The sequence below is a fragment of the Oreochromis niloticus genome, linkage group LG20 (genome assembly GCF_001858045.2).
Source record: "Oreochromis niloticus isolate F11D_XX linkage group LG20, O_niloticus_UMD_NMBU, whole genome shotgun sequence".
NCBI lineage: Eukaryota > Metazoa > Chordata > Actinopteri > Cichliformes > Cichlidae > Oreochromis > Oreochromis niloticus.
Genome location: NC_031984.2, coordinates 2,643,946 through 2,663,359, shown reverse-complemented (window position 1 = coordinate 2,663,359; position 19,414 = coordinate 2,643,946). Strand labels below are relative to the sequence as shown.

The 19,414-nt window shown below is 41.6% G+C and overlaps 1 protein-coding gene across 2 annotated transcripts in view; it reads right to left on the bottom strand.

Annotated features, from left to right (window-relative positions):
* LOC102078812 (uncharacterized) overlaps positions 1 to 19,184 on the bottom strand; it is a 32,677-nt gene extending 13,493 nt beyond the window's left edge. The window contains exons 1-2 of one of the 2 annotated variants that reach the window (XM_025901821.1): positions 18,866 to 19,184; positions 18,580 to 18,607 (exon numbers count right to left, since the gene is read on the bottom strand). In XM_025901821.1, the coding sequence (XP_025757606.1) occupies positions 18,580 to 18,606 (27 nt within the window). In that variant the 5' untranslated portion in view covers position 18,607; positions 18,866 to 19,184. Of the gene's footprint in view, positions 1 to 18,579 lie in introns of both variants that reach the window. The other variant, XM_019350159.2, reaches the window with a different exon arrangement.
* Positions 19,185 to 19,414: the final 230 nt, after the last annotated feature.

Genomic DNA, 19,414 nt, shown 5'->3' with positions numbered 1-19,414 from the left:
AGCGAGCCCTGCACTAACAGTGTCGGGTACCTCAATACATGAAGCCCCTTGAGATGACTTTTCTCTATATGCATACAAATGAATTCACACAGTAAAAAACAATAACATCTGCCTCTGTTGTTTTAATGATGCTATTAAGAAAAACTGTGAAAATCAACAAGTAATGCTGTAAACTCCTAAATGCTTCCCTAAATAAATAAGTGTTAGATGTGAAAGGCTGAATGATGGAGAGTTCAATAGAACTGAAACCAGCATAACAGAGGTCTGAGTTTATAAATGGAACGAAGACGAGTTCACTGAAAAATCGAGAAAGATTTCAGTTGAGTGACTCACATACAAATAAGGCCAGCTGTACCAGAGACGCACGATAAACACTGAGACGCCAGACTGGGAAGATTTGAGATAACAATGAAAAAGCTTCTACTCAGTAAATATTCTCTGCTGCTCGTTTCTGAAGGAGAAACATTGGCTGAGATTTTATTTAGCTAGGCCTCAAAAAATAAGTCTGGAGATCAGATTTTTACAAATTAATTAATGAAGATATGATTTTGAAAACTAACAGCAACAATGCTATCAGTCAAATCAAGGTTTAACTTTAATTTAGGATAAAAATGAGACCTAATCATAAAGATTTAATATATGAGAAGTTTCTTTATTAATTCTCAACTATTTAATTTAGAATTTGCTTACTTTACCCTTTTCTCAGTGCTGCGTAATACATTTTATTTATTAAAATACAACAAATAAGATCAAGCAAGCTCACTCTGTCCAGAGTGGATCGTTCTGTCCAGTCAGAGCATAAAAGGACGACTCACGCTCCAAAGGACGTTCAGTCATTATGTCGGCTAAAGCCAAGTGATAACAAGACTCCTGTGTAACGGTGCAGCCTTGTGTTGGAACGTCACATGTGAAAGTTAAGATGCAGCAAAGTTACAGAGAGGCGGCACGATCTAGGTCAGGATTCAGCCCCCCGTAACCTCTGGACCAGCACTGGAGTCTTTACTCTCTCAGTACAAGGCCTGAGGTCTCTCACACACACACACACACACACACACACACAGAGCAGTCAGAGAGTGATGTGCTGTACCCTGGAGAAGTGTGTCGCGCTCCACTGCACTTTGACAGTAACACAGACTGATCTCTCTCCCCTCCCTTCATCTATCCATCGCTCTCTGCTGTTTGTGATGCTTTGACTCAGTTTTCAGTCTCAAAGTGCAAAACTCTGCAGAATTCAGACATTCGTCATTCTCAGCACAAAATCACAGTTAGCATGCAACAAGAGAAAACAAGTGTCACATGAGGAAAGCTTGGTAAATCTGGGTCCACCACACGGAGTTTGATTATCAGAACGCGAGTCACTGCAATTCAAAATGTCAAATTAGGCTATAAAGATAAAAATAAGTCTGATTCTCAGCCTGCTGTCTTTTAAAGTTCAACCCAAACTGTAGATGATACAAGAGAATCAAATTTATTTATACAGCATCTTTCATACAAAAGCAGTTCAACATTCAAAGACAAAAAAGACAAAAGCATTAGGACAAAACAAAAATGCAATAAATACAATAAAGTGTATATTTTAAGTAAAAGCTAAGGAAAAAAGGTTTGAATCCTGATTTAAAATAACTAATAGACTCTGTGGTTTATTCCACAACCGAGACACTAAATGCTGCCTCGTGTTTTTGGTTCTGGTCTTAGGAATATTAAGTAAACCTGTTCATGAGAAGCTAAGAGGAATGGAAGCATCATAGCCCTCGAGTAGGTCAGCATGTGTAGGCCCACGACCATTCAATGCTTTCTAAACCATTAGCAGAATTTTAAAATCAATTCTTTTACACACAGGAAGCAAACAGTTTCAAATTAGTGTAATATGATCCATTTTCCTGGTGTTGGTCACGACCATAGCAGCTGCATTTTGAATAAGCTGCAGCTGATTAATTGATTTTTTTTAAGACCAGTAAAGCTCCATTAGCCTACTGAAAATAAATGCATGAGGGAGCTTTGCAGTATCTTTGTTTGCAGGAGACCATTAATTCTTGCACTATGTTTAAGATGGTAAAGGATGATTTAGTAATGGTCTTTATGTGGCTATTATAGTTCAGATCAGCATCCGTAAGTTTGCCAAACTACAGATCAATATTACATTGATCTGTAGTTTTGAGATTCATTAACTGAAGTTGGGAAATAAGTTCACGCCTTGCATTGGTGGGACCAAAGACGATTACTTCTGTTTCCTCAGCAGTGAGCTAAAGAAAATTCTGTCTTATTCATACATGAATCCAGTGGTTCCAAAACTTTTTCGCTAGGCCCCCTTTGTTTTACAACAAAAATGTTCGCCCCCCCCCCCCCAAACACATCCTCCAAACACATCCTCCAAACACACACACCCACATTTTGCTCCATTGCGGTTTATTTCACACCTCAAACATTTAGTAAACAATTAAACTAATAAAAGTAAACGGCAATAAATTACAGGTAGAAATAAAATATACTACTAACTCTTTTACGCTACGTCCACACCTACACGGGTATTTTTGAAAACGCAGCTGTTTCGTCAACACGTAAACGGCGTTTAGAATCACCGAAAACGGAGATTTGTTAAAACTCCTTTTCTGCGTTTACGTGTGGACGAGGATTACAGAGTTCGTCACGCAACGTCAAAGGTATGTGCCTCTTTTCACGTCACGCTGTGCGCCACGTTATTGTTTACATGAGATGAATTGCAGAATGGCAGATAGAGACAAAATACTGTTACTGTTAATCTATCTGCAGTTTTTACACGCTTACATACACACGCAGTTACTGTCCCTGCATTTAGAAAGGCAGAGGCGTCACGGTGTGATTATTTTACGTGTAGTTGTTTTTTTTTCCTGTGTAATAATATTCAACATTGCTGTCAATACATTTTTCAAAAAATGTCTCTCTGTGCAAAATAGGTTTAAACACATAAACAGCTGTGGGATCCTGTTTGTCCGTGATTTGGAGAGCCCAGCGCTGCTCCCGACGCAGGGAAAACCAATTCTGCAGGGGAGACCTACCTTGGCACTTGTGCAGATGAAGCCAAAGGGAAGATATGCTTCACCATATTTTCCTGTCTTTGGCTTGAAGGAAGTTGGTTTGGAAACACATTTGGCGATGCTTCATCTCCTGCTTTGTGTTTGTGTCGGAGCCCCCCGTAGTTTTTTTTTCTTTTAATACCGCCCCCCCCCCCCCCCGAAGGGGGCGGGACCCAGACTTTGGGAACCTCTGCATTCTGTTGAATACATTTAGTCTAAAGGACTAGAATTATAAGGTGACACAGAAACCAGTGTTGGGAGAATGTATTTTAAATACGTGACACTGGTACATGCAAAGTATGAGTAACTGTATTCCGTTACAGTTACAGTTTAAATAGGTGATAATTAGAATACAGTTACTTGAAATAAATGGATTACACGGCGGTCTTTTCCTGTTTCATATGTTAGGCTATGCCCTCTCTATCCCCTCGCTAATTTTGGTAATTCCAGGCAATCCCAGAAACCCAAACAAAACACGCAATAAGAGGCTCTAATGTAAGCGTCCTGTTAATGTTGGTGGGGTCAGTTACAAAGTGGACCCGGAGCCAGCACAACAGAGCCAGCAGTGCATGGGCAGCAATGCATTTCTTACTTGGAAATTCCGACACCGCTTCACATTTAAAGAAGAAAGGGATGAAATCTGAGCTAACACCAGCTAACAATGTTAGCTCGGTGGCAGGTAACCTTTAGTAATAGTAATAAATCACACAGCAATAGTGCATTCATTTAGCTGTAAAAAGCATGACAATATATTAAGTAATCTAAAGTATTCAGAATACATTAGTCTCATTGAGTAACTAAACAAAATACGTTATAAACTACACTTTGAGGCGTGTAATCTGCAGTGGAATACATTTTAAAAGTAACCTTCCCAACACTGAGCATAACTATGCTCCATAATCTGAGTTAAAGAAAGTATATAAATATTAAACAGAAGCAGTCCAAGAACAGAACCCAGAGGAACCACACGCAGCCTTTATTTGGTCAGAATTATAGTTGCAAAATGACAAAAAATAATCGTAATTTGTCAAATAAAATTTAAACAATTAAGCACAGTTCCTGAGAGTCCCACCCATTTCTCCAACCTATCAAGCAGTATATTATGATCACCCATATCAAATGCAGCACTGAAGCAATACTAAGACTGTAACTGTGGATGCATCACTATTACGCTGAATATCATTAAAACTTTGATAAGGGTGTCAGTGCTATGATGTGGTTGAAATCCAGACTGAAAGGCACTGAGAAGATTGTTCTGAGTGAGAAACAAATGAATTTACTGGTAAACAACCTTCTCAATAACCTTTGCCAAAAATCAGCTGGTAATTACTAATTACTGAGACATCCGAGTTGGACTTTTTCAAAAGAGGTTTTATTACTGCATTTTTCAGGGCCATAGAAAAATGCCATGATTGCAGAGATGTATTATCTATCTGTAGTATTTCTGGAGCTACACAATTAAAATGTTAAAAAAAAAAACAACTAGTGGGCAATATATCTATGGAGCAAGTTGTAGATTTCATCTATTTAGCAATTTCTGTCAAAGATATGAGGTCTAAAAGTTTACAATTTCTTAAATTCTTAGTAGTATATTAAGTTATTATGTTATTACTAGATCTTTTGAAATTGAGACACCTACTGGTTTCCTTGTCTTTTGTATTTTCTTAGTAAAAAGGCTCCAAAGTCATTACATGGTTTATTAGACAATAACTCAGAAGGAAGTGGTGGCAAAGTTTTTGTTAGTCTATCAACAAACTAAATAAAACAGTGCTGTTGATATTGTTATTGATGACCTTTGAGAAAAAGGACTGTCATGCCCATTTTTTTTACTTTTGATTAGAAATCTGAAGATTTTCTTCATAATTACTGTAATGAACCTGCACTTTAGTTTTCCTCCACCTACATTCAGCCTGTCTGCACTCCCTTTTCTGAGTCGGAAAAGGTTTTGCCTTTGGTATAGTTTGAAAGATATTAATCAAGCCAAACTTCTGGCATTAAAAAGTCGTAAATGAAATATGGTAAAAAAGACAATATAACTTTATAAACATTGATTAATATAAGTTTTCATTCAAATACCCAAGCTGGACAGCTAAAACTGGCTGTGACTCGTCTGTGGTTGGAAAGAGGCGGGTGTGCAGAGCCAGTCAGCAAAATACAACAATGAAAAACTGAGATGCTGCAAAATCAAATGATTTGGACAGCAGGAAAATCATTTCACACATCACTGATGTCCTGTTGGTTATTATAGGAATTCAATTTTTGAAAAATTATTTTCATTTTACAAGCATTATTATATGTGAAGTCACATGTCAAATGCCTCAAGGACACGCTATGAGAATTAGCCTGGGAAAGACACTTTCTACAGCATTAGTGCTAAGACTTAGCATCAGTTTTCTATTTCAGGTAAATGTTACAAAGCTGCAGCCAGATACTCATATCTGCTATTTAGTCACTCTGATTAAATATCAGTTTTAATTTGCTCCAAAAAGGCACCAACAACACAAACACAGCTGGAACGAGACTCCAGCTGAGCTGAGGTCTGTCAGACAGCAATGGATGGAGCAGATTTCCCTTCTAAGTCCAGGAAGAGTAAATCTCCAAAAGTTGAATCTGTTCATCTGGACGTAGCGTTTTGTGGGAGAAACGTTTCGTCACTCATCCAAGTGACTTCTTCAGTCTCAGCTGACTGCAGGTTTCCCCAAACCTTATAAACAGTACATTTGCATAATGACTGAAACCAGCCCACTGAGGGAACAATGGGCTGTGAGGTCAGGAAGAGTAAAAGCAAAAAAACCTTCCAACATACCCAGAACCAAAACTGTGTTTTGTAATAGAAGAGTAAAATGTTAATTCGGGCATTCCAACTGGGGAGTCGGTGGGACTGACTCACTTTTTGGATAAAGCTCTTTTGGATAAACAGGTAAGTTTCATAGTGATGACGGATATCAGGTATTTAATAATTGACACTTTTGTGGTAGCCTGGCTTTCTTAGTCAGTAAGAATAGGACCAAACGTTTGACTGACAGCAGACTGATTTCTCAGGTTGTTAACGAACCATCAAACCACTGATGCTCACACCTAACGTCAGTCTGAGTTTCTGTGATATCACAAAACTTCAAGTCTGTATTCAGATTTTTAAGAACCTGATGTTGTTGGCTAATGTGCTGCATATCAACATGCATCATTTAATGTAGTGTTAAAACCATCAAAAATAAACTTGTTTTTTTTTAAAGAAAAAAGGTTAAACGACATCTTGCTGAACCCAAAATAAAGCACACGTAAGGCTTCACAGTAACATATACATGCTGCTGATAAGCTGAAGATCTTTAGTTGAGGTGGTGTTCGTCCTCTGACTATTCCGCCTGACAGATGCAGAAATACTCAGGAGGAAAATAGATCGTGAGCTCTGTGATTTGGGTGAAGTGGGAAGTGAGTCACATTTTCTTTTGTATCGTACACACAAAGAAGGTCGTTTTTATTTAAATGATTGGACAAAACCCTGAAATGTTCTGGTATGGGATGGAGGCTTTATCTGAATGCATCTAAATCTGTTATCATATGATTTATCTCAGTCATAATTATCATAATCCATGTTTGATCAGTGATTTGGGAATTATGCCGTTGACACAGTGTACTGTGCAGCCACGGGGAGGACAGAGCAGCAGCACCACTCTTTTATGTCAAACTGTCAGTCTCTGTACAGTCACATGCAACGCCCTGCTTTGCTGCCTTAAATTCCTCAGATCATGCACAAAGCGTGGCCTTCTGCTCTGTTTTCTGTTACAGCGCTGTCAGCACAGACAGGTCAAACATTTACATGCAGCTTTAGCAGCCATGAAACAAGATCCCTGCTGATCCTCTCCAAGAGAAACCTTGAGCTTTCACCTGGCAGGCGAGGAGAGAGTCAGTATGGACCAGAGGGATGAAGTTGAAATGACAGCCTGGGAACAATCATGTTGCTTCTTCTTCTTCTTTTGGCTGCTCCCTTTAGGGCTCTCCACAGCATCCATCTGACACTATCCCTACCATCCTCCTCTGTCACACCAACCCTCTGCAGGTCCTCCTTCACAGCATTCATGAATCTTCTCTGGGTTCTTGCTCTTTTCCTCCTTCTCACATCTCCATAGTCAGCATCCATTGTCTAATATATCCACCATCACTCCTCTGCACATGTCCTTGCCAGGGCCCTCTTTCCCAGACATCTCCACTTCCTCCTTACTGATCCTGTGTAGTTCACTGTCCTCCATCTGTCCCCTTCTGCATTCATCAGCTCCCATCTTCTAGACACACTCTCTTCACTCATTTGCACATGTCTATGGTTAACCACCCTAACTTGCTGCACATCCTTTCCAGCCTGATTTTCCTTCCTAGTCTTTTTCTCCTTTCTTAAAGCCCAGTCTCACACACAGCTACTAAACCTTTTCCTTTGCCACCTCTCTCTTTCCTGTATGCTTAGCCTCAAAGTACTCCAGCCAATCTCTTCATCTCCCTGGAGTAGTGTAGTTATTGATGAAAAAACAAAAATCTATTTAGGAAAAAATACCAACTGTGTACACTAGAAAAAAGCATTTCAGAAAGGATCCACACAGAGATCTATAAGGGTCGTCAGACTGCACTAGTTAAGGACATCAATCACCTCTTGTTGGCTCTTTTGATTAGATTTTTTGCTGATTGCTGATTGATACAGATTTTTATGGACAGACTGAAGCATTGGATTTGAATTATTTGGTACTGTTTTCTCATTGATTAAATCTTATTAGCCTGTCAGATATGGTGTTCCACAGGGGTCAGTTTCAGGCCCAGTCTTGTTCTCCTTATATATCCTCATATCATCATTGGGCATGTAAGTTAGAAGCATGGTGCATGTTGTAATTCTTATGCTAATTACTTAGCGATATATGAATGTCACTACCAGGCCATCTGACCGTGGTATGCTGAGTTCTTTTAAAGACTTCCTTTGCAAGGTCAAAAACTCTTTGTCAATTAAACTCAGAAAAAAATGAAATTGTTGACCATATGTTTTGGCCCATGCCTGAACAGATTCTCCCATTAGCTGATTCATGAAGGCAAATTTCAAGGCAGTTGTAAAAATATCCTAGCTTGAAGGCGACGTGATGCAGTCATATTTTGTTATATTAGTGATATTTACATAACAAGATCCAACTAATGAAAGAAGGAAGACTCCGGATATGTGTTTAAAACATAAAATCTTGGAAGTAAGATTGTATGTAGCAGTGTTACTGTAGTGTTAATTTACAGTAACACTATTGTACATTTAGAAAATATGACAATGGATGAAAGTTGCAAAAGTTTGCAATCATGTTGGTCTTGACTGTCATTCTTTAGATATATCAGCTCAGAAACTCAGAAATCCTCAGGGAGACACTGCAACAGCATCAAACAATGTGGCTCTCATTGGGAATGCAGCACAATTAAAGCCACAATCATAACCATTGTCACTGGGGATAGTTTCATGGTGTCCAAATCTCTAAATGTGGGCCTGTTTGATCACGCCAGGACAGTGACAGGAAATCCCTTCAGCATGTTCTTCTGAAGGGAGTTACTCCAGTTACTCCAGTTACAGTTACTCCACAAATACTGTGGTGTTGTCAGATGTGCTCCAAGGCTGCAATGGAGAACTCTGCAATGTAGGTTGGTGCATGAATAGTTTGCGATTCTTTAGGTTGATGATGATGATGAAACTGTCAGTGCAGTGCAGCATCAGTTTGTCCAGTTATACAACTCGTAGAATCAAAGTTGAAGGAAAAACCAGAAACATTATCGGTTCACATTCAATGTAAAAGCTGTGCCTTTTAAAACATGTTGGTTGAAACTGTAAACTGTAAGAAGAGGCTAAAAAACTGGCTAAATAATGAGCACAATTAATAATTATTAAATATACTGTCCCACAAGCTAACTGTTGATATGTATCAAAGCTGTTTACTGATCTGTTGAAAACTACAATTTATTGAACTAAATAGCACAAAACTTGATATATCATTAAGTTAAATGAGTTGAAGTGGGACTTGAGAATTTTATTACATAAAAACATGATATCAGACTAGCAATAAATTACATACCCCACATTATAAAAACATTAATGCCTTACTCCTTGACAAATACATGTCAAGGGGTTGACATGTATTTGTCATATGGTGTTAATTTAAGTGGTTGAACGAAGGAATTTGTAGGGAAATACCAGCTGATGTAATTTTGCACATAATTTCATATATATATTAAAAATATTATTTGAATCAGAAAAAGTCTGGTTAAAGCTATTTCTGAGCCAACATACAGTTTGCAAAGGGGTTTTCATTTTTAGTTAGAATACAGAAGTATTCTAACACTAACACTTGCCCAGTCACGCTAGACCTCAGTGCAGTGTTTGGTACTGTTGACCACAGTATTTTATTATTAAAAGTAAAGAGTCCTCTTCACACACTAAGGTTAATTACAGTGTTCCACAGGGTTCAGTGCTAGGACCAATTCTGTTTACATTATACATGCTTCCCTTAGTACAGGGGTCGGCAACCTGCGGCTCCGGAGCTGCATGCGGCTCTGTAGTCCTTATAGTGCGGCTCTGCGTGGTTTGGGAAAATAAATTTGTTTTCTAAGTATTTAGCTGAAGTGTATTTTATTTATGTTTATGTTCTTTTTTAACTTGTAGTTCTAAATTGGAAGAGTATTGTGATATTGAAATATAAAATTATATTCTATTATTTTTTGATCGCTCAAAATAAGCGTCACACTCGCGGAAGCCGGCATACCCGCCAAAACGCCATGCCTTTATCGAGACTTTCAACCCCAGGTAGGCCAATTATGGATCTTCGGATCCACATTATGTCAGCAGCTGTTCTCCACCATGAACTATGTTAAAAACAAACACCGCTCACGCCTCACAGACGACAGCTTTCAGTCCTGCGTAAAGATGACAGTGACTTTGTACAGCCCCGATTTGCAGACGCTGTGCGCAGAGGCTCAGGAGCAGAAGTCTCATTGTAAACACATCACGGCAGACCCGACGATGTTTCCATGAACACGCTTTTCGGCATCTCTTTATTGACCACTTTTCACACACGTATGTACGCATACAGCCGGCTGTAGCTTTGCAACTCACAGCCCGACACACACCAACACAACAGCATAGACAGCACAGACGTTAAGGTGGCGAGGCGTGATTGCGGGTGCCGCTCAGGTGCGTCCGCCTCCCCTGCACACCCCGCCACACACATTAACCAGGTAAAATACATATTTAGGCAGAATTTTGCAAATATCTATTTTTCTTTTCTTTATTTTCAGCAGCATAGAGCTTTTTTTCCCAATTATTTTGTTAAAAGTCAGGTCAAGGCTCCAAAAGCCCAAAGGAGATATAAGGGAGGCGGCTCACAACAGTTTTTGTTTGCTACATGGATCATTTTAGTTCAGCTGGGTGTCTTTGCTTTTGTTATATTTCTTTAAGAGTTCAAAATATGTTAATTACATAAATGAAATGTAATTTTCTCTGTAGCACTTCATGGATTTCATAAGCAGCACACCTTAGTTGTTCACACAAAGCATAAAGGTAAAAAACAGTATATACAGTGTTATCTTCATTTTAGATGTCAAAAAGTATTTGCGGCTCCCAGTGTTTTCTTTAGCGTGGGAACCGGGTCCTACTGGCTCTTTGGGTGTTAAAGGTTGCAGACCCCTGAGTTAGGCAGCATCATCAGAAGGCATAGCATAGATTTTCACTGCTGTGCTGATGACACGCAGCTCTATCTGTCCATGAAGCCAGATAACACACACCAATTAGTTAAACTACAGGAATGTCTTAAAAATATAAAGATCTGGATAACCTCCAATTTAGTGCTTCTAAAAGTCAAATAAAACTGAGGTCATTGTAGTCAGACCTAAAACAAATGAACTGAATTTAACTGTAATGTAACAGATTACTTTCATTCCCCTTCACTGGAGGTTTGACTCTTACAATCCAAGCGGGCTAATGAAAGAGGCGTCGGTCTCCTTATTACAACAACTCAGGTTACATCACCTTTGTTTGTTTTCCTCTCTGGTCTCTATTTAAAGTCTCTTGTAGACTGATATGTGTAGTGACTGTCTGTAAACACACTGCATTTCATGTCTCATGTGTTCATGAAGTGCACTGATCAGGTCACCTCAGCAGGCATCAGCTTGAGTTATGACCCCCCTTCTCTGTTTGTCTCTCCTGTTTTACTCTGTCAGAGATCCACTAGTCTCTGAACTGTGTGTGTGTGTGCATGCATGCTGCGCATCATCTGATAAGGTGTTTGTTTACATGCACCAGAGCGTCAGCGCATTGAGGAGAAAACCTTCTCCGACATGCGTTGCCAGATAATCGTATGTTCCAGAGTTCTGAGATGAACATGAGCCAGAAAACATTCATCCTGCAGATTGTTCAGCTCTGCATGAAGGCGAGCCTTTTGATCATTGAGGCGTTCAGCCAGGAGATGTGGTGCTAAATGAAAACATGGCTAACTCACTGACAGCAATTACTGAGATGTGGCTTCTTGCTACAACAGGCAGCGAGAAGGAAGGAGGAGTGCTCAGTCACCAAGACAAACGGGAACACTTTCCAAGAAAAACTCCCAGTGACGGCTGATCTGTGGAGCTGAAGCCGGAGTGCTCTTCATAATGTGTCCTTGTGCTGTTCAGGCTTTATGCGGATAATAGAGTGTTAAAAGCTTTTAAATGAGTGATTTTCTTTTTTTCCTCTTATACATTAGTCACCAACCGAAGTCGCGATTGGCAGGGTTTGGTTTAAGAAAAAAAAAAACCTTTGTAGAGTCAGATAAGATGCTCCATATCTGTGAAGTTTATTAGAGGCACATAAAGAAGGAAAAACATGCTGACCTATATTCAGATCATTGCCAACGAGCTCAAAACTAATTAGGGAAATTATGGGGATATTTAACATAAGATTAAATATTTATTATTCCGCAAAATGAAATAAAATAAATCCTCCATTTGTCTGGAATGATGGTTTAAGGTTTTGTGCAGAATTCTGATGGAAATATGGAGATCCTGAGACAAGAACATAAACGCTGGATGACTCATCAAAGTCCCCGACTGCTTCAGTAAGTCAAATGCCAAACTTGATTTTTTTATCACACGGGGGGAAGAAAACAGCGAAAATCCGAAGCTACAGTTACAGACTGTTCAAAATAAACAGCACAAAAACCAAAGATTTCAAAACCAAACACTGTTTGTGTGATAATGAAACAGATGCTTTAGGTGTGCAGGTGATCGATAGATGATGAGTCCCAGGTCTAAACTTCTACTTTTACTTCATATTTAATGCAACATGATTTTTAGCTGATAAATAATGGCACTATCATGATTGCATGATTTAGTGCAGGCCTGCAGACCGACATGTGACTGCAGTGTTCCTTGGATTCCTTGTCTAACCCTCCTCAATCTTCACTTCTAGTTTCATGGTGCTAAAATGGGGATGCTTAGCATCACAGGAAGACATCTCTAACAAAAAGTGGAAACATCTGTACTCACTCCCAACTTCTCACATGTGGACAGATGATCAAGACCCGTTAGCATCACATTTTTATACACATTGCACCACTTAACACAGTTTTTCTACAGGTTAACGCTGTGAACATCTTCTTAAACTTCATCAAACAGCGAGTAAAAAACAAAGCTTGAGACATGAACCACAGTCCCCCGCTTCCCTTTCTCCTCCGTATGTAGGCTTTATGGCTCCTTTTAAGCAGGAGCATTTGCTCAGATTTGATGTCATGCAAATGAGATTGGGTTGTAATTACTTGCTCTTTATGGCCCCTCTGGCTTGTGAAAAATAACAGTCTGAACTGAGGAGTCTGGATGTCTCGTGTACATTCTTATATAGTCAGGATTAAGAGAAGATCTCTTACTGAAACATTCACAGCACTTCATCAGCTCATATCTAGATTCTGGAAGTGCAACCAGCGCAAACGTTCTTCTGGGCTCGCAGATCAAATCAAAGATTAGCCTCGGAGTGTCAGGTCATGACATCTTCAGCAGACATCAGACCAACAGCTCTCTGAAACTGTACTTGACCCATGCATGAAGTGCCCGATGAGGCTGTTTGAAGCTAATCCAGCACATTTCCCTCTCACTGAAACAACTCCTTCTTCATCAAACTTCTCCGTCTGAACAAGCTGCAGACAAATACAAGACCACAAATTAATTTTGTTAATCAAGTCATTAAGTAACAACAATGAAAACACCACCAAAGAGTCTAAGGAGCTTGGAAAGAAAAGCGTCTGGACTTCTTTGAGTTGCTTGAAGACGTTTCACCTCTCATCCAAGAAGCTTCTTCAGTTCTAAGGGTCAATGGTGGAGAGTCCCAGATTTAAACCCAGTGGGAGTTTCCCCCCAAAGAGGGACAAAGGACCCCCTGATGATCTTCTACCTAATCACATGAGCCAAGGTGTGAAAGTGGGTGTGGGTCCCAATCAGCCAGGGTTTCGGGTGAGCTCATTGTGAAACCTGGCCCCACCCTATCATGTGATTTCCTGAGGTCAGATGGCCCAGGATGTGAGTGGCCATTAAGGCGTCTGGGGAGGGATCTCAAAACTGGATTATAGATGGCAGACAGTTGGTGTCGTAAACCACCGCCTCTGTTCAAAGATGGTCGCTCACAGTGGACATAGATGGCCTCTTTCACTCCTCTTTCAAACCATCTGTCCTCTCTGTCCAAAATGTGAACATTGGCATCCTCGAAAGAGTGACCTTTATCCTTAAGATGCAGATGAACTGCTGAGTCTTGTCCTGTGGAGGTGGCTCTTCTATGTTGTGCCATGCGCTTGTGAAGTGGCTGTTTGGTCTCTCCGATGTAGAGGTCTGGGCATTCCTCACTGCACTGTACAGCATACACCACATTGTTGTGTGGATGCCTCAAGGCATCCACACTATTCTTTTCCTGTTTCTCTTTATTCTTTATTATTCTGGTTGCTTCCGTATGTTTTTCGGCACTTAACTACTCCCACAGTTTTTATCCGATTTTCGCAGAACTCTTTTCAGCAGAATTTTCACTTCTTTTCAGCCCAAATTCTGCTTATTCACCTCTGCTGCAAAATTTTCAGCCTTCTCACCTCTTATCAGCAAAATTCTCAGCAGCTTCTGCTCATTTCAGCAGAATGGTCAGTCTGTCCACCTCTTCTTTGTGAGAATGAGTTTGGCTCAGTGAGATGAGTCGCCGCCTTGAGACCAGGAGGGCCAGGTTTGAATCCTGCTTAGGGTGAAATTTTTTTTTCACCACCATACAACTTTTTGCAACTTTTCATCTTTTTCAGCTTTTCAGCAGACAGCTTCAGCGTTAAGGCATCCACACAGCATTTTCGCAGGAAATGCAAATTTTTCTAGTTAAGTTTGTGTTTTGGAGTTTTGTCTTTGGGATGAACCAGTTTCTGTCTGAGTGTGTTGCTGGGTCTGAAGTACACTGGGATGTCGTGTTTGGAGAAAACTCTCCTGAGTTTCTCTGATACACCGGCTACATAGGGGATGACAACGTTGTTGCGTCTGTCTTTCTTATCCTCCCTCGCTGGTGTCTGGTCTTCTTTTCTGTGCATCTTTGCTGACTTTATGAACGCCCAGTTAGGCTAACCACATGTTTTGAGAGCTTCCTTTACATGTGTGTGTTCCTTCTTTTTCCCTTCAGGCTTAGAGGGAACATGTTCTGCCCGGTGGTGTAGGGTCCTAATTACTCCAAGTTTGTGTTCCAGAGGTTGGGGGGAGTCAAAGAGGAGGTACTGGTCCGTGTGTGTGGGCGTCCGGTAAACTTCAATGTTGAGGTTGCCATTCTCTTCAATGTGCACAGCGCAGTCCAGGAAAGGCAAACAGTTATCCTTTGTGTCTTCCCTGGTGAACTTGATGTTCTCATCCACGGCGTTAATGTGCGCAGTGAAGGATTCCACTTCTTGTGTCTTGATTTTGACCCAGGTGTCGTCTACATATCTGTACCAGTGGCTGGGTACTCTCTCTTTAAAAGAGCCAAGAGCCTTTCTCTCCACTTCCTCCATGTAAAGGTTGGCTACAATAGGTGACACGGGGGAGCCCATGGCACAGCCATGTTTTTGTCTGTAGAAGCCATCGTTGTATTTGAAGTATGTAGTGGTGAGGCAGAGGTCTAACAGTGTGCAGATCTGATCGGGTGTGAAGTTGGTCCTGTCTTCCAAGGAGCTGTCTTCTTGTAGTCGTTTTCTGACAGTCTCCGCCTCCGTGGTGGGAATGCAAGTGAAGAGAGAGACTACATCAAAGGACACCATGGTTTCATCTGGATCCAGGGTAAGTTTCTGGACCTTGTCGGTGAAGTCGGTGGAGTTCTTGATGGGATGTGGGGTGTTCCCCACAAGAGGTGCTAGGACGGTAGCAAGGTGTTTCGAGATGTTGTCTGAGTGGGACACCTTCCTTGTGGATCTTAGGAAGTCCGTAAATGCAGGGTATGGCATCCCCTGGGTAAAGGCGGTGATATGTGAGGCGGTCAATGATTTTGTCCCTTTCAAGGTCTTGAAGGCAAGCTATAACTTTCTTCTTGTAGCTGCTTGTGGGGTCTCGCTTTAAGGCTTTGTATGTATTGTTGTCACTGAGGAGAGTAGTGATCTTTGTGTGGTAATCCGTTGTGTTTAGGACCACGGTGCACCTTCCCTTATCAGCTGGTAATATAGTGATGTTGTGGTCTTTGCTCAGAGAAGCGACGGCCTTCTTTTCTTGTAATGTGAGGTTAGACGGAGGGACTTTGGCACTGGAGAGGGTGGCTGAGACTTTCATCCTGATCTGTTCTGCTTCTGTCTGTGATAATTTGTTAATCCGTATGGCGGTTTCTGTGGCTGTGATGAGGTCCACTATGGGCAACTGTTGCGGAACAATGGCAAAATTGAGTCCTTTGGCTAATACTTTCTTTTCAGGTTCAGTGAGATTCCAGTCTGAAAAGTTCTTCACCCATTTTTCCTGACTGTCCTCAGGTGTGTGTTCTTCTCTGAGTTGTGTAGATTCAGACTGAGGAGTGAGTGTTTTTGAAAGCAAGGTGTGGAATTTCCTGCGTTGTCTTTTTTTTTTCCTTTAGAGTGTTGGGCCCGCTGAGCCTTGTCCACAAACTTGTAAACCCCTTCTAAGATTGGAGAGGGTAGAAGGGTTTCTAGTTCCTGCAGAGTCTGGCTAATCTTGCTCTGGAGGGCATCTATAGTGAAATGGACCTGTCTTATCCTTTCACAGCTGATTTTGTGCTCTCCGTAGAATCAAGTCCGCTCTGTATCTGTATGTGTACTTCAGACCCAGCAACACACTCAGACAGAAACTGGTTCACCCGAAAGACAAAACTCCAAAACACAAACTTAACAATGTGGTGTATGCTGTACAGTGCAGCGAGGAATGCCCAGACCTCTACATCGGAGAGACCAAACAGCCACTTCACAAGCGCATGGCACAACATAGAAGAGCCACCATCTTTGAACAGAGGCGGTGGTTTACGACACCAACTGTCTGCCATCTATAATCCAGTTTTGAGTTCCCTCCCCAGACGCCTTAACGCCCACTCACATCCTGGGCCATCTGACCTCAGGAAATCACATGATAGGGTGGGGCCAGGTTTCACAATGAGCTCACCCGAAACCCTGGCTGATTGGGACCCACACCCACTTTCACACCTTGGCTCATGTGATTAGGTAGAGGATCATCAGGGGGTCCTTTGTCCCTCTTTGGGGGGAAACTCCCACTGGGTTTAAATCTGGGACTCTCTACCACTGACCCTTAGAACTGAAGAAGCTTCTCGGATGAGAGGTGAAACGTCTTCAAGCAACTCAAAGAAGTCCAGACGCTTTTCTTTGCAAGCTCCTTAGACTACGATGACCTGGATGACTGAGAACCTTCACAGACACCACCAAAGAGTCTCCAGGCACACTAACAGCTCTGAAAAGGTTGCACTTGTTTCTCTCTGGTTCTACAAACCTCTAATTAATAATAAATAACTTCTCATGTAAACACCACGGTTAATGGCTTTAAGTGAAGCACACATTTATACCCTTGCATGTATAAACATAACTTATTTATAGGAATGAAAAGACAGAACAAACCATGCTGCATTTCAGGAAAACACAGGACTGGGACGTTCTCTGCAGAGATGAGATAACCTGCTGGACGAGCGAACTCAGCTGATCTCTGCAAATCAGGCCTTTGCTTCAGCACAGCACTGAGACTGAAGCCACTGTGGGTAAAATACTCATGACAGCCTGCTTGGAGTTTGTCAAACTGCATTTAAAGGACAATGAGCAAAGAGATTTGTTGATATGATGAGACACAAACTGGCGTCCAGGCACTGATCATCACTCAGTGAACCCACTGGTGTAGCTAAGCACGGTGGAGGCATCATCGTGCTGTAGGGGAGCGTCCCAGCAGCACAAAGAGCGAGACCTGAGTGGGTTTACCTGTCAGCACCTCAGAGACCAGACTTTAAACCCAGAGAGCATCAGTGGACCCAGCACAGGCAGCATTTTAAAGGTTTACGTAGCCATAGCTAACAGCTGGAAGTCCTGTTGTCAAACCTAGTATTAAGTTAACCTGTCACTCTGAGAAATATGGTCAAGGAGATTATTACCCTGATTTATTAAAGTGTTGATTCCACTGTGGTCCCGAATTTACAAAGACTTCAAAATGGCAATTAAAGAATAAATCCTTCAGAGCAGTGTTTTTGCAGCCACCGGCTTCACCCCCTGCTGACCATTAGAGAGAATACAAGACACATCTACAGTAGCCTCAGTCTTTAGACACAGAAATCATCTTTCATACTGAGGTTCTGAGGTTCTGCAAGGAGAATAAGATACGCTTCTTAGAGATTTACCCAAAATACTGGAAACTATGACTGCTGCCATAGAAGCTTCTACAAAGGACTAAATTAAGTTTTAGAATACTTTTAAATGGCAAATAGGAGCATTTGATTTTTACATTATATTGCAATAGAACTGCAAAAAGCAAGAAACACTGACTGTGACTCATTGAAAAAGATGTGAGTGTAAAGTGAAGGGATGTGAATACTTTATGAATCCTGGACATGTGTGTGCAGCTCCCATCACTCAGTTTCTCACTCACTGCTTTTCTTTCTGCCTCCTCATCCTTTACACACACACACACACACACACACACACACACACACACACACACACACACACAGCCAGATAACAGCCTTTAGCCTTCAGTCATCGGAGCTTCTCCCTCAGCTATTGTCTGGGTTCATTCGTAATATCTGGGTTAGGGATTTGTGTACATGTTCGTGTGAGCAGGAGTGTGTGTGTGTGTGTGTGTGTGTGTGTGTGTGTGCTTACAGTCATACAGTATAGGTGTGTGTCTACATGTCCACAGTGATATAACAGAGAGCCGGTCATCCCAGCAGCCATCACATCTCATTTACCCACCCTCCTCCTCCTCTTCCTCCACCTCTTCTCCCTTTCTCACCCCATCTTTGTTTATCACTCTCTGTCTCTCTTTCTCTCTCCGACCCAAAACACACCTGCAGAAGCTCACTCACCTTGGTCCGAGTGAGACGACAACCCATTCTGCCTTTGCCCTCGGACGGGTCAGAGTTAGGAGGAGCAGAGAGGAGAAAATGGTGGGAAAATGGTGAGTATGACAGGAAAAGAAAAAGGAAAAAATAGGTTAGAAAGGAAGATGGAGAGATCAGATGAAAGAAACTGCAGAGGAGACGAAGGGAAAGGGCAGAAGAGGGTTCAAAAGCATGAGAACGGAAGAGAGCGAGAGAATAGAAAGAAAGAAAGAAAGAGAGAGAGAGAGTTTGTTGAGCCTCGTCTGCCCACCAGCTCACATCTCCAAACTCCGAAAACCCACAATCCCTGGCTAATCAGCTGTCCTCCTGTGCTGCTGAGGAAACTACAGGTCCCATGATGCTGCGGTGTAAACAGCAGCAGCAGCAGTCGGTGGGAAGCAGGTCCATCGCATTAAACCCCTCTCTCCTCAGGAATGAGAAATAATCATGGGCGAGCGAACTGCATCAGAAGCAGACAGAGCGGGACGAGCGAGACAGAGAAGAATGACTGAAAGAGGGAGAGAGAGAGCAGTACACATGTAAAGAACAGAGCTGTCTTCATCTGACTGTTTCTTCCCTTTCTCTCTGTGTTCTTCTCTCTCTCTCTCTGCAGCTCGGCTCCTGCTGGCCAATCACAGTGGCTGGATGCAGGAGGAGGGAAGCGTTTGCTCTGATTGGTCAAAGGAAATGTCAGCTGAAGCATCCATTCAATGTTTTTCTCTCCCCTCTGCTCCTCTCTTTCTCTGTATTTTGTTGGTCTGTCCTTGTTTCACTCCCTCTTCTTCACACTGTGCTTTTTCTCTCATCCCCATCTGTCTCA